Raw genomic sequence first — 24234 nt, 5'->3', positions numbered from 1 at the left:
CCTTACTCCGTCACGATTTTATATTAATAAAGAGTGTTATCCTGTGGACTGTTAGTGTTAGTCCTTCGTGGACGTTAGCAGCTGCTGACAGCGGGTAACACGTTGGAATAAAGTGTGAGGACCCGCCAAGGGCTCCCCCTGATGCTGTTGGTGTGTTTCCCTGGACAAGGCAGCCACATTGCCCTCCGATCCAGCAGGGCCATTCAGTGAGGGGTCCCTGTAATGGGATGCTGATGAACTGGTTGGGCACAAGGTTCTCTGCTCTCCTGGGGTGCTGCCAGACAGATCAGTCACCCAGGACTGAGCAAATCTCTCCCTGCCCTTCCGTGTGACACCATGGTTACTCCTTTGGAAACAGTTCTGCATGTCTTTTATCCAGTCAGCCCTTGTGAAGCCATGTTCATAGGAATATAGAGCGGCCCACATAAAGGATGCTCAGGAGTGTCCCAAGGGGTGTCTCTAATCCTACAGCTGAGCTACATGTCCTGCACACACTGAGTCCCCAGTGACTGCCACCATGTCGTAAAGTGACTTTTTTAAAAAGCCCTATGGTACCAACATGCAAAAGGACACATTTTACCCATATACCAAACTGCCACCCCATTTTCCTACTGCAGCTTCCGGATGGGCAAGTGAGAATGGCTTTCCTCTTCTTCCTCCTCCTCTGCTGCCTTGTCTTCCAAATGCTACTGACACATTGCTTTGAATTCCAGCCATAGCAGTCACCATTTAGCAAAGACCCTCCAAGCTCCAGGAGCCCTCAAGGCTTGGTGACTCAATCATTCAACAAGCTGGAGGAGCTCAAACCACCATAAAAATGTCACAACAATTTCTGCTTCCAAGCACCGAATGCTAATGTACAGAAACAGCTTTCTAAATCTGTCACAGCACTAGCCAAACTAGCTGGCTGCAACAAGGCTTTTACCACCCATACCAGGTTAACTTCAATAAGTAGCTCCTGCACCTTGTCCCAGCACAGCCACCAATGCCCCACAAGGTTTCAAAAGTTCACCTACCATCTGCACAGTTTCTCCATCCTTTTCAGGCCAGTCCACCCTGCTTCTCCTGGGGCCTCTTCTTGTCTCTCCTCCCTCTCCTTCTTCTGGGTCTCTCTTCCTCCAGGGCTCCTCTTCCACCCCCCTTAGAGCTGTTTAACTACTCAGCAGGAACCAGCCACAGCTGCACATTGTCCACGTCAGCCAACCCACCGCCCCTGAAGCCAGCCCCCAGCTGTTAATTAACCTGCCTTCATTCCTCTATAATTCCTCTACCTAAATCAAAATTCAACCTCTTTTTTTTTAATAAAAAAAACCAAGGGTTGTTGTGGGACAGGGGGCTTTGGACACCACTTTGCTGCACCAAGGGGTGATTGCAGCAGGCGGGAGAGATGGAAACGTTCCCCCTGCCCAGGGAGGTCCTGACCAGAGATGAAGATTAGATGAAGAATCAGCAAATTCTGAAAAAGCTGTTACCAGGAAAGCCTGTAAATAGGTTACATCTCTGCAGCTAATTCTGTACAGAGGCTAGAGTCCCTGGGAGACTCCTGCTAAAAAGGAAGGCTTTGGGGTTGGGGGTCCTGCCTGGGAGCAAGCCCTGCCGCGAGGTGCAGCTCACCCCTGTGCAGAGAGGTGCAGGGGAGGCCTGGAGCTTTTAAGCTTGAATTCCTGGCTGCTTTTTCCCTGCGTGGGTTTTTCCTGCAGCAGTTGATGCTTATTATTGTCAATAGGTTTGGAGTGGAGGCTCCTGCACCAGGCCAAGCGTGAGGTGGCTCAGAGCTTTCTCAGCTGGAGCTGGTGGCAGTGCTGTCGCATTGGTGTGGCACTGCAGGACAGATCCAGCACCCGGTGGCAGAGACCCGCTGTGTGAGCTGGCTCGTGCTCCCTCTTTGGGCACCAAAACCCCACCGACTGCAGTGAAATACCAATTCCAAGGCTTGGAGTCTTTTTTTGCAAGCACAGCATCGCACCCATCGAATACTGCACAGAGACGCAGCGGCCACGCTGCTGTGGGAAGGGGCGAGTGGTCCTGGGCTCCAGCTCCACATCCAGCGCCGACTCCCCGCCAGCTGGCTTAGCATGGAGCAGCTTGCTTGCTGCCGCGGCCGCCACCGACATTAGGGAGCCCAGAGTTAAAATGCTGCTGGCTCCAGCATCCTCAGGAAAAAAATAACAAGCGATTGCATTACTGAGCTGCACATCTTTTGTATCTTCAGGGGGAAAAGAAAAGCCTTTCCAGCACTCACGGTCTTTACAAACTTGTGAAAAGACAGGGAAAGGCTATTTTGCTTAGTCAAGTGTTGTGAGAGCCAAAGAAATTCTCTTTCTCGCGCATACGCCACGCATGGCAGAGTTTCTGGCGAAAGAGCCAGCACAGCTCCTGGTGGGGCTGAGCCGGGGGCTGGCAGCAGCAGAGCTCCCTGCCCAGGCCGTGCTGCCCGTGCTGCTGGCATTTGGGCACTGGCTGCGCTCCCTCCGGAGAGCACGGCAGAGCCGCGCCGCTCTCCCATGGGAACAGCTCTTGCAGCCCCTCATGAGGGCAGGTAACGGGGTGCCCTGATCAGCCCAGGCGTGCGTGGGTGGCCCACACCATGTAAACCCCTCTTTCCTGATGACAGCAGCTTTGTCTGCAAGGCACCGATTCCCGTTTTCCTTTTAATGAAGCCATTTTTCACCCTGAAGGCCCTGTTACAGGGGACAAAAGCGCATTGCTGTGGCCGAGCGCGGTGGGATCGTGCTCAGCACCACCCCGGCGCAGAGCTGGCTCCCACACGCTCATCCCTCGGGAGCACGGGCCGAGGAGAGGCAGAGACCTCACGTGGCAGCAAGCCGGGTCCTCAGCCACCTGCAAAAGATTCTTTGCATGTTAACAAAGTGATTAAAAATAAAATAGTACTCTGGCTTTATAAATAAACATTGTTTTCTGCTGCAGAAGCCGTTTTCCAAACACTAGTAAAGCATTTTGTATAACCAGCTTCACAGTGTCTTATCTATGCAGAACTCCAGTTTATTTTTAGGTACACCTCTGGGGCAAACCCTGCTTCTGTTGAAGCTTTACACCAGCTTAGTTTTCACTTCCAGGGAGTTAAACAGAAACCAGCCCATGGCTTCATAAACAAACACATCCCTCTGCCTTTTAGCATGGCCCGTTCTCACCCTCTCGCCCTTTCTGCTGTGTTATCTTCAATTATTAGTCCCCTTCTATGTAAAAATTATCAGCCCCCTTCTACGTAAAAATTATCTGCAAAGCAGATGCTGTATTTAATCTCAGCCCCTCCGTTGCTGTTTGCCATGCCGGTGGGCATCTTTCTGCACTTCACCACCAGCTCCAGGGCTGTGGGGCTGGAGAGGTCCCAGGGCAGGCATGGCCAGGGGGAGCAGGAAGGGCAATTTAAAGTTAATTTTCTCTGGGTTCTCTTTCTGATTTTATAATTTTGAACCTTTAGCAACCCAGCATTTCTTTTTTTAAAGACCATTACTCTGAGTCTAAACGTACCTTGGAGCCTTTTGACATCTGGAAATGGGTTTTATTAAGATAAAATATAACAGTTTTTTCTGGGTTTTGGAAGGTCCAAGACAGATGCTTTTTTCCTTTTACATTAGGTATAAACATCTTCCACTTAAAATCAAAAATACCTATTATTCTCATAAACGGATAGACCTTTCCTCTTGCATTTGAATTTCCTTAACGTAAAACAATGCAAGAAGGGCCTCTCTGCCTTAGATACCCCACGCCAATTTGATTTATGAAAGCATTCAGAAAGCATTCGGAAAGCATGTGCACCGGCTGCGTATGTGCTCTCGCTCAGTGAGGCTACAATTGGCAGGGTAGCCCCTAACTACCGGTAACAAATCCCAAACATATTTCACATACTCGTCACTTAAGATCTGGGAAGGCAAACAAGCCCTGAGCTGGGCAGCTCACTCCACCTAAAGGAAGCAGGAGGCAGAAACCACTGCTCCTCCAGTTAAGCCAGAGTTAAAACGATTAAGTAATAATAACAACAACAACGTTAACAATAACAACAACAATAATAATAACAGCCAGGGAAAGCCAACAATAAAAAGCCGAATAATGCCTTCAAGACCGATGCTCTAAAAGCACCAAGATACATCCCCTGCCTGCAGCGGTGAAGATGAAGCAGCTCAGAGAAACCCCTGCTCATCCCAAGGCTGCTGGTGGAAGGAAATTTGCAGATTTGGGGCACTGCAAGGACAATTCCTTGGCTTTGCAGGGGTGGAAGTGACAGGGTCCAGCGTGGGACACGTGATGGGATACGGCAGGTCACGGAGGGTCTGTGTTGAGCAGTGGGGGTGGGAAGCTGCCGTGGCACTTCTAAAGCTTTTAACTGGTTTGGTCCTAATACTGGCCCCACTGGTGACACCTGAACTGGCAAATGCAGGTAGGGAGGGGAGTGGGGGGAGTGCTTCCAGCCGGGATCGCTGCCAGCGGGGTGCTGGTGAGCAGTGCTGTGCGCGGCGCTGACCGCACTCATCGCAAGGGGAGGAAGCCTGGGAAGGGGAGCTCGAGGGGCCGCCGCTGCCTCCTGATCCTGCCTTGCTGGCTTGATTCAGCGTAAACGATTCATTTAAAATACATGTGCTATGCTGGTTATTTGTATTTAACCGAGTTTCATTGAGGTGAATGAATAAAATTTGCACTTTTGCATAAAATGCTATGACTCGTGTAAGAACGGAAAAGTTTGGATAGCAAAGTAATATATTAGATACTTTTGAGGGATCTCTAAATATTTACAATATGGGGTTCTAACTTTTTTTTTTTCCCCCTGGGACCAGCAGGTCTTGCCAGGTCTTAATTCCCACAGGGAAATTATTAACTGCCACAGAGAAAAGCAATTCCTAGAGTGTCCTTCTTGCAGCCCTGAAGTCACGGTGGGGCTCCAGGACAACCCGCCCTGCCTGCTACTCGTCCCCAAATGTGCCTTTCTCTTGGAGGCAGCTGTGGGACATGCCCCGTGGGCAGCAGCACCAGCATGGGCCCTCTGCTCCCTCGGGCACCTCGCTGGCGGCAAGTCCTGACTTTTAACTTAAGTGTGGGAGACTGCTTCCCAGGGCTGTGTTCCGAAGAGAAACACTGCCGCAGTTCAGGCTGGAGCTGGATTTGTAGTCCTCTCAGCCCCTCCAGATAAAATTATTTTATCAATAAAGCATGTAACGGGTGCAGGCGAGGGTTGGCGCCTGGGCTAGCGAGGAGGCAGAGCAGGGCCTCAGGCCAGAGGAGCACAGGGGAAGGGGTCTGCGAGCCCCAGGCAGGCTGCCGGCCGCGCAGGACCTGCCGTTGAAACCAGAACTGGAGGGATGTGACCCTGGGAGGCTGCTGGCCCTGAGCGGGCTGGAAAGCTTCACTTCTGGTGCCGAGAGCTGCGTTAAATGCTCAAGCCCTTGCATGGACACACCGGCTCACCTCGAGTCAGAGGCAAGGTCCCCGCGAGCTCAGGCGCAGCTCCCCATCCACAGCCCCGCTCCTCCAAGGTGACAACAAGTACAAGAGCAGCCTCGTGCCCGCCCAAGGACGTGAGGACGACTGGCCATGATCAACACAGACACTTTCAGTAAGGTGTTTTGTTTTTTTTTTTAAATACATTTATTAACCAATGTTAACACATTAAATGACTCTATATATTGCTAGTCAGAGCAGCTTACAAAATGCCAGAATGCATCATAAACTGGACAGCCACAATGAATAATTACAATGTGCATAGTGGCTAAGCTCAACACTTTAATATAGCTTTATGATTTGCAGAAAAATTAATTTTAAATCATGAATCCTAAAACAATCAATTGTAATTTTACCTAAAACTTATACAAAACCAGGCCACAATCTTTTTTTTTTTGTTTGTTTTGTTTTTTTCTTTAAAACACACAGTTTTCACGCTGTAGTAACTTGGAAATGTGCAACCGTGTCAACAGAGACAAAAAAGCCAAAGTAACACGAATCTTACTTTCATGCAGCTATCAGTTAAATATTACATATTCTGGAATGATTTTACACCAAAAATATTTCCACAATAACTTGCTTTCATAGGGGTGGATCGAAGTTTTGGAACTTGTAAAAGTAATCGAACAAGATTGATTTTTAGTTGTGAAGTCTTTTACAGTCACAACACAGAGGCGACAAAAGTTAATTACACATTTATCAGGCAATAATGCAGCTGTGGTAATACAAGTTACCATCTACTTACTATTTTTTCCAATCAACTTACCGCTTAATTTCTGCAACATATTGGGCATTATTTGGCAGTATCTAGTCAATTAACTTATATCACCACTGTAAGTAAAAAAGATCAGGATTTCAGTGGTAGTTCACAGAAGTCTTAGTTATATTTTCATCTTTACAATGACCCTGACAAATCCTAGAGAAAACTTTTTTAAAGGCTTTCCTCCTGATTCTTCAGCTTCCATCGTTCCATCATGTAATTGCTTTCAATAAATATCAAAGATCTAAATAAATATTTACAAATTATTCCTCTAACTTCTCAAAAAATAGCTGGATGATTAATGGGCATGTGACTCAGTCTAAGACCAATCTTTGAAAGAAACTAAAATGCGGAGACACTTTAAAAGAAAAGCTATTTAAGTAAGCTTTACATCTATTTAAAAAATTGTCTCTGAACATGGATGCAATTCATATATCTATATATAAAACAAACAAAAAGAAAATAATTTTTCAACTATCGATCCATTCCTATTGGTAATGCTTCTTAATCCAGACATTCCGCAAAATACAGACTTTTTACAAATCACGGCATCTTTAATACAAGAAAATTAACATGCATTATTCTTCATTCTGAGTACAGTGATGGAGCTCATTATTAGGCAATGACCCATTACTACAAACATAACGGCTTCTGTGAAACTTAAGTGCTTTTTCTCCTTTCATTATCAAGTTACAATGGACCAGGTGACACCAGATCGCAGTCAAATGACGTTGGATTGGGGAGGCTGAAGAGGGGCACAATAAAGAAATTTGTATGCCTCATAATTCCGTGTATGTATAAAGGTAGTTGCTTCTTCTTGGTTTTTGGCTTTTCTTATTCTTGTTACAAGCACTCATGTTAGGACAAAGATGAAATGTGCAAACTTCAAAATTTAAATATTCATTTTTCTCTAAGATCCAGCTCAGTAAAAGATTACCCCAGTTCCCTGTGATTTTTAACTACAAGATCAAAGCTAATATTTTGTTATAAAAGTTATATATTGAAAAGAAATAATGAAAATAAAACACAGTTGGGAAATATTTAAGAAAAAATACGCAGGACAAGCACCTGCTGTGTCAACCCTGTTCCCTAAATTCAATCATGTACCCACTGGTATAACCAATAGATAATGCCTTTAAACAGTAAAATTAAGCTGAACAAAACCAGCTCAACAAGGTTAAGAAATAAATGTTACATCAAGGTAGTATGCTTTGTTTTTCTGAAACAGTTCTATACTTCTTACATTCAGATCTAGTTTTTAAATGTTCCTTTTGTTAAACTTGCATGATTTTTTATTTTTAGATCTGCTGTTTTTAAAGATTAAAATCTCTGTAAAACCTAAAAATGTTTTAAAATTTGCTGAAAATGCAACAAATCCTCTAGTTTAAAATTACTTAAAGTAACCTGCTCCCACAGATGTTAAATTCATTTTGCTGACAAAATTTTGGAGGAGCATTAAACAGAAGATTGAAATTACTGTGCAAAATTTCTTTTACGAAAAGTGTTTAAAGGCTGGTGCAAAATGGGAAGCAAATTCTAAACAATTTTGGCTTCTTGGAAACAAAAACCGCTGTGTCTGAGAATAGCAATCATCGGGGTGGTTTTCTAGGGGAGGAATAACTCTTTCATCTTTTTCTGCGGCAGGTACGTTTGTGTTCAGCATGCCAGTGCTCCTGCTGACACTTGATGGAGCAGTAGGAAGTGTTCCAGCAGCAGTGGTACATGGCCTCCTCTTCACAGTTGTAGCACTGGAGAGAACAAACGAGACGAGATTACCACCCCCGCAGGATCCCTCCTTACCAACGCGCAAGTGTTCTCACCTGCTCACGGATGCACCAGCACACGCAGAGCAATACTTCTCTCTTATTTATGCTTGGGGCATCCCGAGGCAGGAGGGCATTTTTCACACATGCTGAGTAAAGCCGCAATCTTTAGCAGATCTGCACAATGCTTTCCTATTTTCAGGAGTCTGGATTATTGCTTTTGAAAAAATCATCGCTCGTTTAAGAAAACTCATCTCTCAGGGCAGCGGAATGACATTTTTCAGCTACACATTGCTGGAACCATCTTTTACCCTGCATTTGTATAATAGCACCTTGATCTATCTCTCAGAAGACACGATAAATCAACAGGCGCTTTTGGTGTGAACAGGTTCTGTGCAAGCTTGAAAACTGGTGTTACTGAGGTTTCTTTACAAGCCTGACCTGTCCAGAGGTTGCTGGGGAAGGTCCTTTTGGGCTAGGAAGATCTCAAAAGTCACAACAAGAACATCACTGGAGAAACGAATAATTTGTTACCAAGTGGTTTGTTATAGCTCATTTAGGGTAGATCAGCAAGGAGACTCCAGTCATTGGGGTCTGCTGCCAGACAGCACTGCAATCTCACGAAAAGAAAACCTCGTGCTACATCACTGCTACTGAGAAGATCAAGAAAGTGCCTTTTCCTTCAAGTCTTCCAGAAATCAGAGAAGACCTGTCGTACACAGGATGGCTACACAGGCTTTTGCCCCTTGTCATGCCTGCCAGGACAGCACAAAACTCCTGGAAGGAAGAGATGTTGTACAGACTGTGATTTCTGCAGAAAAACTTGGTTCTGGGGAATGCTGCAGCAAAAAGGATTTCTATCCTGGAACACACACAATGCCCCCAGTTCCCTGGTAGCTGGAAGAGCTACCTCAACAATAACCCCATGGCTTCCAAGGAACTAAAAAAAAGGAATCTACATGCTGGTCAACACCACACGTGGTCAACAAGGAGGTACGGCACCCAGATGGGCAATGTGCCTTCTCTCCAGGTGGTTTTATACCCCTTAAGAGACTGCTGCAAAAGCATTAACTATCATTCCGACAAAATCCTGTGAAGTAAGGTAGCATTGCTGCTAAAGGAACCACTTAACACTCAGTGCCCTTGAGAGCCAGGTTCTAATGATCTCAGATTTGTCTTTCTGAACTTGGACTGCTCAAAATCAGAGAATATCTTTACAAATCCAGTCTGAAATGCTTATTGCATGATGGGGAACAGAGGGAGGGATATGACACAGTCTGTGCAGGCTGCTATCAAACCACAGAATAACACACAATTTAGTTTTTATGTTCCTGCCTAGCTACAGCATTGTTAATAAAACAGAGAATTACAGAGAAAACAAAACAAACTGCCTTAAAACAAAACAAAAAAAACAACAACCCTACACACTACTAAAAGACAGATCCAAGAAAGCCCACATTTACATTGGCTAAACTGGTACCTTTATTTTCATCAGCGATAAAGAGACTGCCTTAGCTGCATGGGAAGGGAACCTCTCCATTTTACTTTTATAACTTAGCTCCAGGGAAGTTTATTTGTAGAAATGTCTGCAAACAAGTGTCCTCTCGAGAGCTGTTTTCCTGGTTTTTCATGTTGCTGGCTGCCCGTAAGCCTGTGGGAACCATTAGGATCATCCGCTGGAAAGGTGCAGGGAACAGCTGTGTCTCTCCATTACATACAGCATGGGCCTCAGCCCAGAGACCAGCTTCACATCTGCTTGCTTGGAGAGCTCAAAAAAAGCTAAGACAGGAATAACTGATCTGTGGGTGCTGCACTTCCCTTTGCATACGCTGGCCATAAGTGTGGGATGCAAATCTCCACTTACAAAAGGAAAATAGTGTCATCTAAGCTGGTACCAGCACATGTGGCAGAGAAGGCAAAATGCCAGCTGGCCTCAGGCCTCGTCTCTTCTTTGTGTTTTCCTCTTTCTAAACATTATCAATCACTTGGGTTTCTGCTTCAGACACTACGCATCACCAACAACGGTCATTCACTTAAAATCAAGCTGCTGCAAGTTAGAATAAATATACTTGTAAATATAATTGAAAGAGACAGAAATTAAAATTATCTGTTAAAGTGAACTATGCACCAATTTAAATGAGGCTTATATGCAAATAAAAGAACTGGGAGAAATTAAAAAAAGAAACATTGTCAAGACTAGCACTCCAGCCTGTATTCTGGAGGCCATCAAACTGCATAATCTCATGATTGTTATCCCTGCCTTCCCATTTCTTCCTTTTGTTTGCTATTCACTTGAGGTATCTGTATTAAATCCAGTTTCTTGGGGGGTATAAAAGTAAAACTTGATTAAGCCAAGGGGACTGTGACCGGTTAGAGCAAATGAAAACATTCTTTAACTATGTCTTAGGCTCCTGAAGGGCTGGGAGCGCATCTTCGCGTATGCCTGTACACCACCAGTAAAACAATCTCTTCACCCTCACTGGATTATTTTTCTTTTTTAGGTTGGAGAAGACGACAAATACAGTGTGAATAACAGCAGCTGTATTCTCCAAGCCTAGACATCTGCATTATGCAAAACCAGAGGTCTCTGCTTCTAATTAAAAAGCAAAGCCACCAAAACTCATTTAGTATGTTTGTTAATTACATGAGATTTTGGTAAAGAGGTATCATCATAATAGCAGCATGCAAGAGCGGTACTACACACCAGGGACTGTCATTAGTACCACCCAAGGAAAAATCACTGGGGAGCTCTGTAATTGGACCAACTCTAGCTGCCTGAGGCTGTGTGTTGGCAGGTAGATCCATCAGCTCGAATGCAAAGGTGTTTATCCTTACCCTCCCTCCCTTACCACACGCAAATCAGCTGCCTGTATGATGCCTTCATTTAAGGTGGTGATTGACAGATAGTTCTAGGGCCACAGAAAGAGGCAAGACTGTCAAATACTCTTTATATTTGTAACTGTTTTGCTTGAAAAGAGGCTTTATGCACATGATCTTAAGATGCAGTGATGTGGTACCGGGGCGCTCTCTGATCAGGCTAAAGGATGTGGCAAAGGCACATTGAGGCAGATGAAAGTAAGTCTCAGGAGCCTCTTTCATAAATTCTGCCTTCAAAAACACCAAAAAGTAGCTATGGCTAAGAGTCCTGACTCACAATCAAGTTACAGTGATTGATTACTGCCTATCAGCTGAATGGTGGCAACAGCTGACATGCGCCACTCTTAAGTTTTGACAGAAGAGAGCTCATTTGGTGCTGTCCTATAGCGGGCAAAGGCGATTCAATTTCCCTCTCAAGTGCCACAGGCAAAAGCACGCATGCAGGCACCAGCAGGTGGTGATGCATTAAACACAGTAACCTGATCAAGTCGGAGACCTAAATAACTTCTCTGGTCTGCAGAGACAGGTAGACAGGGAGGAATTTTCTACTTGACAGAGACCCAAGCACTGCAGTATCGTAACACCCACACTAAAATCTCTACCCGGAACAGAAATTAAGACTATACAGGAGCTCTAGCATTTGAGATCATTCTTCTCTTTAAGCATACCCAAACTCCTAACTGTGGTAGTCAGCAACCGATTGTCTCGCCTTCGTATTTATTGCACTCTCCCACAGAGCAGTTTTCTCTGCAGGGACCACCGTTTCATCTGTAAGAACAAGGACTAATGAGGCTGAACATAAACAAACAGCCCTTTGGCCTGGAAGACGAACAGGAGCTGCGGCAGGGAGCCAGGGCTGGCCTTCCCCAGGCAGGCGGCATCGTGGCCGTGGGACAGGTCCCCCGTGGCTCAGGCCAGCGTGCCATCTTGTGGCAAGGCACCGCAGGCTTCTCAGCCACATCTGGCAATGTCAGAGCTCAGGAGAGCAGCAAATCTCGTAGCCACCCTCCTGCATGTCATAGACAGCTACTACTACAGTGCAGTGTGATTTCCTGAACGACGGCTTTAATTTCCATGTTCTATGAAAATTAGCAAAGAAATAGCAAAGCGTGTGTGTGTGCCAGGCGCACTGCCCCTCAGCCTAACGGTTTCCACCTGTACTGTGTTACAGGCTAGCAGCACAGTACTACAGTCCTTGCAATGTCTGAGCAGATGCTGTACAGCCATGTGGAAGCACACGCTTCTGACTTGAGAAGAAAACGCAAGACACAAACAAAACCAGGGAAAAGTTTGCAGCCTGTAATAGGATGGCAAATTAGAGGTCTGTTTTCACTTTTCTAAAGGGCAAGCAAACGTGTTTTCTGTAGGCAATGCTGCAGATTTGGGCTTAAGGACTGAACAAGGGAGAGAAATGTATTTCAAAAAGTCACGTCTTAACATACAAAAGAACATGAAAGAGCTGCAGAAAAAGCTAGGAGAGGAAAAGGCCAAAAGGGTATCACTACCAGCATTATTAGCAGGGGAATCCAAATTGATGCAGCCAGGTGTAGTACCCTCTGGGGCCTTGAGATCAAAGGGCTATGAACACAATGCAAAACATGTCTTATATGGGGTAAAACTGCATTTAGAAAAAAAATATGTCGATGCTAACATCTGATTGGACTCAAGAAGACGACGATGTTAACACTACATAATTAAGAGGGAAAGTAATCAGAACGTCCAATTGAAATTTGGCGGTTCAGAAAATTTGAAAGCAATAATATGAAGGGGGAAACCTTAAAGCTGAAAGACCAGTGAAAGAGCAGTGCAGTTAGAAGTAAGGAAGAACGAACCTTCAATTGGCCCACAGAATGCACTATACGTTTCTGCTTAGTAATACATTTTTGACACTTACCCACTGCTTCTTCTTGGTCTGGGAAATCAGCTGCTTGTGCTGGCCTGCTAGCTTCTTAATTTCTTCTAAAAATTCTTCTTTGCACTTCTCCTTTACCTGCTTACATTTTCTGTCCATCTCTCCTTGTGCGTTGGCCACAGCTTTATTTACAGCCTGCCTTTTCTCTTCTTCCATCTCTGTACGCAGCTGCCATAAGAAAGTCAGCAAAACAAGTCAACGGACAGCTATTGGAATAAAAGTGTCTTCTTTAGACCTCCACTCTTTAAACCTCTATTACTGATGTGAGTGGAGGTCACATAGAAATTTCTCCAGTTTAGAAAACAAGAAGTTATCTCCTTTAGAGTTATAACAAAACTTCCATCTCATAAGAAATGTTCAAAATAAAAATGTCACTGTATTTCTATTCTGCTAGGCATCTACAAAACCAGCTGAAAAGCTTCCATGTATATTATGTCAACGATCAGTTTACAAATTTATGAATTCATCTTAGACAAAGTTTTTCTTTTCTGAATCTACAACTGCATATAAATCTACTGCAAGGGCACGATGGAAAATACAAGAGAGGACATCCCTCAGTTCAGTGAGAGATACCTTTTAGTATTCATTGTCAGTGGGATTCCTTTGTCCTTGCTCAGGTATCTGAAAGTTTGGTATCCTAATCCTACAGAATTAACATTTAAACTCTCTAGGCTCATTCCATAGTCCTTCATTCAGAAGGGAACTCATTTTAAGACAAGTATTTAAAAGAGGTCAGAGAAATCACCCTCTAAATTGTCCTGCCCTCTCCAGTGAAAGGTGACCAGGTCAGGCTTCGATAGTGAATTTTAATTAGATATCAGACAAATGTCAGTGAATCTATTCAATGTTTAGGTCAGAAGACTGACAAAAGAAGAATTCTTTATGAATAGCATTTAAACAATGCCATTGTTTACAATCACACTGACAATGGAGAAAAAGGCTTTGGAAAGGGATACTCATGAATGAACAATTACTTTCGTTTTTGGATCACAAACCAATTTCACTGGACAAGAATCACAAAAGCAGGAGCCTTCTGTTTAAATTAAGGTCTGTCAGTATATAAATGGTCTAAAAAGCAATAATAAAGACTATTTTTTAGGTGGTCTCTTTAGAAAATGCTTTTTATTCATTTTCTTAAGGATGGATGTTACAAAAATAGAAATGAATTTGAAAAAAAAATCCACACTCCTCCTCTCCTCAAACCAGAGTGTAGGTGGTGTTTGACAAGTGTTACCTTTTCTACTGCCTCTCGCACAACTCTCTCAGTTTCTCTTTTGTGATCAGCTTTCATCCTGTCCTTGAAATCATTAAAGATTTTGGTGTATTTGTCATGGCACATGTTCTGACACACTCCATCATTACTTGTCTGGGTGCTCCGATGCAGCATTTTTGGAGAAGAGGCACTTAACTTCTTGGTCTGAGTTGAGACTGAAACTTTTTCAATGGGCTGAGGCATTGTGGGAATTTCCTGGCTTGAACTTACTGCTTCAGTTTCAGGTTCTGGCTCCTACAGAGAAGAACAAACTCGTAAACCCAGATATCAAAATAGAACAAGTGAACTCTCAGTTCCCCCTGGAGGAAGTGTTACATGACTAATGCCAGTGCAATTAATGTAAAAGGTGTCTGTTGAAGACCTTCAGTGACGATGGGATGTGGGATCCCTGAGGAGAACGAGCATGACAGTGGGTAGGGTCTTTGGTCGAGATTTTCTGACTTCAGCTAGGAGCTCTCCAGAAGGAAGCACACACATGGCATCAATACGCACATATGCCACACTCACCAGCCTCGCTTCCCAAAAAGTACTACATAGAAGAGGCTGTGCAGAATTACTGCAGATCCCTTGGAATTACTGAAGTCTGCTGTAGAGTTTCCCCCCTACCATTCTCCCTGAAGAGACTGTAGCTGTGTGGCCAAGGTGCCTGAATTTTTTTGGCAAACTCTGGGCTTACTCTGGCCCAAAAGACTCCACTGGAATCTGTACTACTCCACTGATTTCATAGAACTGCTGCAAAGATTGATTAGTACTTCAAAGGTGCTTTGAAGATGAAAGGCTAATGAGCATCTAAGTTTTGTTTCCACTAATATGGAACTAGTCTTGGATGACCACAGAAGCTTTCCGTAATTACATAATTATCAAGAAAGAAATCATAGGTGCTGCAGTGTACTGTTCTGAATTTAGCTGCCTATGTTATTACACTGTAACACCAATTGCTCCTGCTCTTTAGAACAGAGAAATAATATCCCTGCAAGCTCTTACTGACATCTGAAGTGTCTGAAGACACAGATGGACATTATTTGGGGTTTTTTAACTTAAATTTTTTAAAGCCCATTTGACAGCGTACAGTGTCCTTGTAACACCAGACTTGCTCAGGAGTGGACTTTGTGCCTGTCTGTGTGATGGGGCACTGCTCACAGCAACCGAAAGTCTGACCGTGTATTCCCTTTTGCAGTTACTCTCTAATAGGTCACTGTGATTGACTTCTGGATCAAATATAAGCAGACCTAAGATGGCAAACATTAAGACATACGTATGAAGCAAATTAAAGCATTTGCTTGACAGAAAACATGGTAAAAATGATGAGACATTCTCAACTGCAGTCTCCCTATCCTGCACTCAAATACAGTTTGTGCCTCAGGGAGCACAAACTGCGTGTCAATGTCTCCGTCGATGAAGGTGCCTCCTGCAGCATCAGATACAATGGGCAGGCAGGTGTCCAGATATGTGGACTGGCAATTGCCTGTATTTCAGGCACCAAGGCCATCCCACACACCTGAACCCTCCTCCATAATGGAGTCACAAGTCCTCTTCAGAGGACTGCATACATGCAACTTTTCCTAGTGTTCAAGATGCAGCTGAAACAAAGCCAGGAAGAAGTACTCAAAAGTTAGGAGATTTATGGCTGTCTTAGTAACTGCCCCCTTGTGTACAAGCATCATAATACAGTCCTTCGGTTACATGATCATTCAGTGTGCAAGCTGGATAAACAAGGAAATTCCATGGAAAAAGGTGGATATGACACTTCATAAACTGAATTTTCTTGATGGTGCAAAATACTTTCTCGTTCCTGCCAAAGCAAAAGTTGTAAGCTGACTGTTGACTTATTCATGATACAGAATATTACCATGATGACACCAGTGCCTTGCATGTGGGAGGTATAACTATGTTTGTTAGCAAGGAAGACCAAGCTATGGGGCTGGAACTGCCCTAATTAATACTGTAAAATCAGTGAAAGGTGACAAGACATTGAAGGGGTGTCTATTAAAATTTCAGCCTTCTTGTACTCTGCTATCTCTACAAACATGGTAATTGAGGTAACTTACTTCTTTCTTCAGTTCCATACTCTGGTTACGTCGTCCTTTCTTTGCTCTTGGTTCCTGAGTAACCTTCAGCTGTGAACATTAAGAAAAGTGTATTGAATCAGTCCAAACCCCATGTCATATAAGTAGCATTAATTGTAACATCTCTGATGTACCTTTTATTTACGATTATCTGCAATTATTTAATTTAGCAAATATAAAGTTAAATACTGTCTTAAATGAAGAGTGCATACAATAAACTTTCCATATTACTGGTAACTATGATTGCATGAAGAAATAAAATTCACAAACAAGTTCTAACGTTCAATATGTATTTGCTAAAATACTCTTAACCATTCTTTTCTTCATTTCACAAACAAGTTCAAACACTTGTATTCTGGAATATTCAGATATCAGTGAGCCATAAAAAGGCAACAGATCTTGCTGGAAGCCAGAAAACAGCAATAATTATAAAGAAAATGTACATATATATATAGATGGTAACATTATAGACTTGCTATAATTCATTATAACTGTATGCTTGGAGGGGTACAAAACTTCATGCTTTAGACTAAAAGTCAATCTCCACCAACAGAAACAAGGGTGAGATCAAAGTGGATGGTATATGGCTTACTGAAAAGTTCTTACTCCTGTCTTTGAAGCATCCAGCACTAGCTTGTGTTAGTGACAGGGTTTTGCAGATTACTGCAGAGCATGAAGTTTGACAGCTGCTCTTAGGTTCCTGCATCTGGGAAACCAGTGAAGCAGGTATAAGCACTAACCAGGTGAAGGATGAGCAATTGGGGTGGAACAGAAAATCTGCAAATGAACACTTCAAACCCTATGACTGATACTTCTGAAAAACTGGGAAAATACCACTGTTATCTTTCATAAACGCTATGTGTGACTGTTTTCCTGCTTCAGCATACACTGTTGCAAGACTGCACACACAACATTAAATAAAGGACTACAAGGGGTTAGCTGAGCAAACCAGGCTAAAAACACCTAACACCACTTTAATAAGCAGCATCTCCTTAATGCAACATCCAGTTTTATAAGCTTGAATTCTTAGCTACAAATTAGATGGCAGACCTGTTTGACAGAAGGGCAAAGGAAGAGGGTCAAAACACACTGGTTTTTAAAAACACAGGCTTAGAAAGAGCACAGTGGTTTTAAATGAAGAAAGATGTTGTCAGGGAAAAGGCTGCCAAAACTACAGAGAAGCATCCTGCAACCTATGAAAATCTTATGGCCAAGTCAGTAACAGTGAATATATAACACCCTCTTGGACAATGAATGACTAGCAAGGTTCAGTTGTGATAAGGGAATTTCCATATGGCAATGCAAAGTTTTTTATCTTGGCCCTTTGTGCTTTTCACTTTTGTTAAAGCAATATAATTTTTCTTGTTTCGCACAATTATTTTTCATTACTTTAATCAGTTGCTGGTCACATGATTCTCAAGCGCAACATTTCAACCTAACTTCAGTTGGACTTGCTGAAAATGTCATGGTTGGTGTCACTCAGGGATCTGTAATGTAGAATACTGTCCAAAGCGAACATACTCCAGCTGTGACAAGGCTGAACAGCTACAGGGCTGTCCCTTGATGGGAGTCCAAGAAGGCAGTGTTGCAGTCTATCTGATATCCATGACATTTAACTTGAACATTCCTATTTAACTTTAGAAATCTTGGTCTGTCTCATCAAGGTGCTATAGGTGACAAACATTTTGAAACTTCCCAGAGGTCATCCCATAAACCGAGGAAAGAGGAAACCCCTATATTCTTGCTTTTACTGAGCTACAAAACATAGGGAAAACAAGTCTTTGAACCCTCTTCTTGTCACCACAAAACTGTAGACAGAGCACAAGGCTAATTTAATAGCAGACCAATCAAAAATATGTAATCTTTCTAACGTTTATAAATTGCTCTGATTGCTAACATTGTGGCAGCACTCACCTGCTCATTGCTGGTGGAAGAGATACTCGACTCTGCCTCCTCTTCCCCTTTATCCTCATTCTTTGATTTCCAGAATCTCCCCTCACGAAGAAAACGCTGGTGCAGCTCCAGCTCGTCACAGGCCTTCTTCCACCCCATACTGCGTTTCACGTGCAGCCGATGGATGTTAACTGTGATATCTTGAATGTTTTCAGAGGGGATCCAGGCCCTTTTGAATACACAGCACAGACAGGTTCGGAAACATTAAATACAGATGAAGGATCGTGATGTGAGAAACTGACTTCAGAAGCAGTTTCTCACAGTGGCCAATCACTGACAATTCCTTTTTACTCAGAATTTTTGTATATTCAACACATTTTTAATAAAATAAGACTGCAAACCACTAGACATTTGTGTTACTATAAGCACTTGTTAGCTGTGGATGCTACAGCTGCAAGTCTGTTTCATTTTTGGTGAGCCACAAACCTCCCCCCAGCACCACCAGCAGTCACACCTTCCGCCTGCTTCCTCGCTAAACGCTCCGCGTCAGACACATCTGTACTGAAGGCTCATATGCTAATCCAATTTAGCCTTCGACCTCTTTGCTAAAGCTGTCAAGGAACGTACCAAATGACGACCTTGAAGAGCGACATTTTGTAGTTTGGACCTCTATCAGGACTGAACTCACATGGGGACTGTCATGCTCTTTTGGACCGAATTCATGCCAGTGACTTGGTTCCAGAGGTACTTTGTCCTCTTAAATATTTTCAGAATCCTCATAGACTTCCATGGGCAGCGCTTGACATTTTAAAAGGTTATACCAAGCAACATCGGACATTAAAGAAAAAGAGTCACTGCCATGCACATCTACATAGCAGATTAAATACTAACAAATTAAATGTCTGTGGACAGATTCTCAGATCTTGCAATACAAATTGCATTTCAGTGAAGTCAAAGAAACAACGCTAATTTACATCAACCAGGAATTTGGCCTTTTGTCCAAATCCAGCACAGTAACTAAGCAATGGCACTCCAGTAAAATGTACTTTGCCTTTTCGATCAGCATGTTTAAGAAGTTGCAAGCACCTTATCCCGCAAGTGCCATGTTACTTTATTAAACAGTATGAAGCTGTGCGAACTTAATGTCAAAACTACTCATAAGACAAACTGTATTTGCAAATAGATTCTGTGATTGAGACACAAATAAAAATCCTTCACCCACTTTATGCCTATTAGAAAATCTTGGTAGTTCATATAACAAATAAAACCATGTTATATACTGCACCAGTTACACTAAAAGCAACTTAAATAAACAGCCTTATACAACACTGTTACTGAACTGTCTAGGCCCTTTTGGGATGCACCAAAATAGACCCCCTTCCCAACAATCATGAATTACTTTGCAAATGTCTCCTCTGCTCACATTATAGGCATATAAGTCCAACAGAGAAAAAAATCCACTGTAGTAACAACCATGTGCCTCCCCAAACGCTGAACAAACAACTGGAGACAGAAGTAAAAGCTGATCTCTAAAAGTGAAGTTTCCAAAGTAAAGAGTTATTCTCTGAAATTGCCAACTGGCTCACAGCAGGAGCTCTCTGTGTTCTAGCAGTAAGACAGAAACATTTGTGATGTATATTATGTTACCAAAACACAAAATTGCAATGTGCCTGCTCAGAAGAGAAAATTGCACAAAGTCAATACTACTGGTAGTAAGAGTACATTTTTGTCCAATTTTTACCTTGGCCTGGATTAGCAGGCTGCTACTGATTTGAAGAAACAGTTGGAAGTTCACTTCCTTTCTTTAATTAAAATGGCATTAAGTAACATCCCTATGGCAACTGTGGAAAGGGAATCTCTGAGCCATTTGGCAACTTTGGATGTGTTAGACTGCGCTTTACATTTTCTGAAACAATTATGGCAAAGTACTCAGTCTTTCTAATGTTGGCAACTAGCTGAGCCAGGATTTACAACATGATAGATGAGATAAATTCTTTTAAGTATCACTTGTAAAAAGCAGCACATGGAATTAATAAATTACCTTTGGTGATGATGGCCAAAAAAGCGAACATCAACTTGATTGTCCTCTTTCTGCATGACTTTAGCTGGCCAAAACCCAAAGCCTTTCATTTTGGCCCAAACCAACTCATGATTAGGTATCTGGAAAAAATGTTGCATTTATTATTGGATATGAAGTATTATACTGATATCTCCCACAAATATTTTGCTGTAATACTACACTAGTATCTTAAGAACATGGTTGCTGTTTATGTAGTGCTATTTTCATTTTTATCTTCCTACAATATGCATTTCCCTGTTAGACGTATTGCTTGGATCAAAGTAGAAAAAATACGAAGTCTGCAAAGGGTGTAACTGTCTATTGAAAACAGATCTTAAGCAGCCCAAAAATTAAACTTGTCTTTATAGCTTCATCCAGGAGCAAAGTTTTAGTTCTGTAAGCTCCTTATTTTCTTGTGAAACCATTGTAACTGGCTGATAACCAAGTTTTACAACCTATATTGTTACAGCTTTGAACTTCAATCAACATTTCACTTGTGTAAAATATCTAGGCTTACAGAGTCTTAACCAAGCTTTTGAAACAAGCCTTCTGAAATGGAATATTCAATGCATTAATGACACCAAAACTGCAGGCTTTCATACAGAAAAGCAAACAAATAAAAGTCTGTGTCAGCAACATACACAAGGATAGCAGAACCAATTGTCAGGTCGCGCATTTGACAAATAGAAACAGTTCTTGCAAAGCTGCAGTTCATCCAGCTGAAAAACAAAAAAAGGTAAATAAGCCCAAAAAATCCTATTTGTGTGACTTCAGTAGTATCCCTATCTCTTAAATAGTAAAATTTTTCAGCCCTGCTTGCTAATTTGGTGGAGTTACTTCCGTCTGTAAAAACTAGGTGTGAAACTGAGGTGAGCTGAGAGTGGATGAAAGACAAGCTGCAGAAATATAATTCATATTCTAAAAAAAACAGGCAGTGGGAAGAGACTAATATACACCTTAATGATTTATTATAGCTAAAGTGCAAAGAATAGCTCTTTAAATTCATCAAATATTTAATGATATTTACATTCTGAAAGAAGTAATTCAACTATACAAATGGACAAAGCGTGACAGCTCCCCTAGTTTTATTTTTTGGTCTCCTCTGAATGTTTAGAAATGTTTCAATGCCAATTACAGAATTTGGTAGGAATCTCACCTCAGGTTCAATATATTTACTAGTAAGTACAATTATTTCTAGGCCAACTATGTATTATTAGAGTATTTTCAAAACTAAAATTCGAATACTGGTATTTTTGAAATGATAGTCTAGTTGCAAAAAGAAAAAAAAAAAAAAGGAATTCTGAAGCTGCTGTTAGAAAGTTAGGGGAAAAAATGTAACAAACTTCACACCCCTGCTATTGTTGTAATATGAAGAATAAATTTTCTTAGATTCTGAAATGAAAATCAAATATCCGTAACTTGGTTACTTGGTACTACTTACTTCATGACACGTGTCTTTGTAAAGCATCCTTGCTATATCAGCTTGTTCACTGTCCGCTATAAATTAAAAATAAATGGTATGAACAATCACAGTATGATCACAGTGCTCACAAAGATTTGCAGCTGTCAATGCTATGACTTTCATGCTATATTTGTCTTTCTTGAGAACACAAAACATAATTTAGTCACTTGGGTAACCCTTCCACTTAAAATTTTCTAATGATCAGTTCTATATTTGTTTTCTGTTTCATATTTATATGCAAAAATACCGTTGGGAGCTTTTAAACTGAACACTACAAGTACGCATCTGAGGAGCAGCAGCAGAGAGACAGAATTGCTCTTAGCATGGATCCAGTTTCTTTCTTCGCTACTGTCTTAATGACACACCCTGATTGTCCTAAAACACGGCTCTCTGCTATCACCACTTGACAGGAACACAGGTACAATCACAGAAGTATTTCTTCTCAGAGCAATGCTTCACAGACTATTTATCACTATGTGCTTCCCTTTACACCCGTGCATTTCTCTATTAGCACATTCTCTTCTCTTCCTACCAAGGACAGTGTGGATCTCCTGTTGCTGCAAATAGACTGATCCCACCCTCCTCCCAGTTTCCCTGATGTGGGCTGTGTTTGCAGGGGAGATTCACATCCTTCCTGAAGTGATGGCTCTGGAGAACCTTGTTACAGGACCTGGCTATAGCTTCTGGACACAGTGGTGGTATTTCTCCACTTGCCATCAGACTATCCCACCATATCAGTCACCTATTACCTTCCCAGTGGCTGGCAGCTTCTCTGATGGCTGTGCCTCCACACACTGCACCACCAGGACATTTCTAGTCTGGATGTAGCTATATTTGCTGTCGTAATATAGCAGATATTGCCCACAAGTGAAAAATACGTGTCTATAGTACATGTTTCTGCTGACACAGCCCATCAGAGATCAGATCTCTTTCCACTGTAAAACAACATATATATACTGGCAGAAATCTGCAGTATAGACTGACTTATGACTTAGGCTGCAGAAGCAGACATGGCAAAGGAGTAAATTTCTACTGACAGGTTTAGTCAGAGAGGATGGAAATAGTTGTGTAGTAGGTGGGGCAAAAAAGACCCTACAAAGTCCTCTTGCAGCTTACTTTGATTTTTAAGGGCTCTCAAATGACCTCACCCACATTTAAGATTACCTGATACCAAATTCAATCCTGAACTTGTGAGTTTCCTACAGATAAAGATAAATCAAAGAAAGCAAGTGATAAGCGTAGTATCTTACCTCCATAGAAAATCACTGTGTTGTGTAGAAGCAGCTGAGCATCTGCTTTGAACTCCTCGTAACTCCTGTACTTCCCTTCATTTACTTTCTACACAAAAGAAAACACAGGACTGTGAAAAAAACTTTGAAAGTGCTGCACCTGTTTAATGCAGAGAAGCTTTCACAGAAATCTGCATTATGCAACACAGATCAGACACTGCCTTTCCTGCACACAGAAGGAATACTTACAACTCTTTGACATGGTTTGCTAGTACCTGAACATTGGTTGCACTGGTCCCTCTATGCAACGCCCAGAAGTAAAACAGGTGCTTAGATATGTGACCAAGTTACAAAAAAATATTCTCTTGGTTATAACAGGGTGAATCTGGAGTAGCTTTGTCATAAAGGTATGGCTCAGAACACTTGTTCAAATTAAAATATATTCCCTGAGGTGAAGATTTTGTGCCTTAAAATACCAGCTAGTTTCAAATCAGTGTTGACTGCCTTTATACTTCCAGGATCTTCACTTGACAGTCAGTGTTTTCTGATGGAGGTTGATTGTCTTAGTCTTCCAAACTCGTAACAAACTTGACTTGCAGTTCGTTTTCCTAGTATGGTCTTTTGTCTGCTAAGGGATGCAGCATTTTCAGTTGTGCCCTGTGAAGAACACCTATGAGAATTCCGATCATCTAACAAAACATCATCAGTTTCTAGGATGTCATCAGGGTCAAAAGACCTTCTGTGGAAGCAGGTGAAGGTGACAGTGAAAGGAAAGCTTCTTGACCTATTTTCAGGCTCAAACAGTGTCACCAGTACTTCAAGCCAGCCAGCAGTGTTGGTCTCCAGAACTGTCAGCGAAGCTATCGTTTATCCACGTGTTTCAATAGCAATAATAAAGCAAAGGCTTTTCACTTCTGGGTTGTAAAGGGCAAGATATACTATGGCACTGCATAGTAATCCAGTTGCAGCAACGAATAAGGATGAATATGCTGTTCATTTTGATCATGTGCAGTTGGTTTACGTGAGTCATGGGCAGACTTTTGGTTCAGAAAAAAAGGACAACGTATTTACTAATACTTAATTTTTGGAACAATTAATGCAAAACATGTTTTGAGTGAGTCTTGTTTTTTCATGATCAACAAAATGATTGGTTCTTTATGAATCATTTAGATGTTTATAAAGTTGACACCTACGCAAGGGCATAATGACTAAAACTGGAATATGGTCAAAACCATTGGGCCAGATATACCAACATAGGCACTCAAGTCCATATTCAGTGACTTAGATAAAGAGTACCTTCTCTAAAGATTTCAGCTACCTACAGCTCCTAGTAAAACCCCAGTACAAAACAAATTGAGGATACTCTGTGTTTAAAAACTAGGCACCACTCAAAATGGTTTTACTCGGTTATCTATTTATGAGGAAGCTCCCCTATCCAATGCTGGATACAATTCTGAAATACCGATCACAAGAAGAATTAAACAGG

The 24234-nt window shown here is 42.2% G+C and overlaps 1 protein-coding gene across 8 annotated transcripts in view; it reads right to left on the bottom strand.

The window, feature by feature from the left end:
• Window positions 1-6944: 6944 nt before the first annotated feature.
• The window catches only part of ZMYND11 (zinc finger MYND-type containing 11), a 106343-nt gene continuing 89053 nt past the window's right edge, over window positions 6945-24234 (bottom strand). For 6 of the 8 annotated variants that reach the window (XM_014282505.3, XM_027809982.2, XM_005442281.4 and 3 more), the window contains 9 exons: window positions 22770-22857; window positions 21499-21554; window positions 20699-20776; window positions 20040-20158; window positions 18020-18227; window positions 16088-16156; window positions 14001-14273; window positions 12749-12934; window positions 6945-7962 (listed from right to left, as the gene is read on the bottom strand). In XM_014282505.3, coding sequence (XP_014137980.1) covers window positions 7840-7962; window positions 12749-12934; window positions 14001-14273; window positions 16088-16156; window positions 18020-18227; window positions 20040-20158; window positions 20699-20776; window positions 21499-21554; window positions 22770-22857 — 1200 coding nt within the window. In that variant the 3' untranslated portion in view covers window positions 6945-7839. The remainder of the gene's footprint in view (window positions 7963-12748; window positions 12935-14000; window positions 14274-16087; window positions 16157-18019; window positions 18228-20039; window positions 20159-20698; window positions 20777-21498; window positions 21555-22769; window positions 22858-24234) is intronic. The other 2 variants (XM_027809981.2, XM_055707021.1) reach the window with 1 other exon arrangement.

The sequence above is a fragment of the Falco cherrug genome, chromosome 4 (genome assembly GCF_023634085.1).
Source record: "Falco cherrug isolate bFalChe1 chromosome 4, bFalChe1.pri, whole genome shotgun sequence".
NCBI classification, from domain to species: domain Eukaryota; kingdom Metazoa; phylum Chordata; class Aves; order Falconiformes; family Falconidae; genus Falco; species Falco cherrug.
Note: the sequence above shows the minus strand (reverse complement) of the source record. Positions and strands in the feature narration are given on the sequence as shown.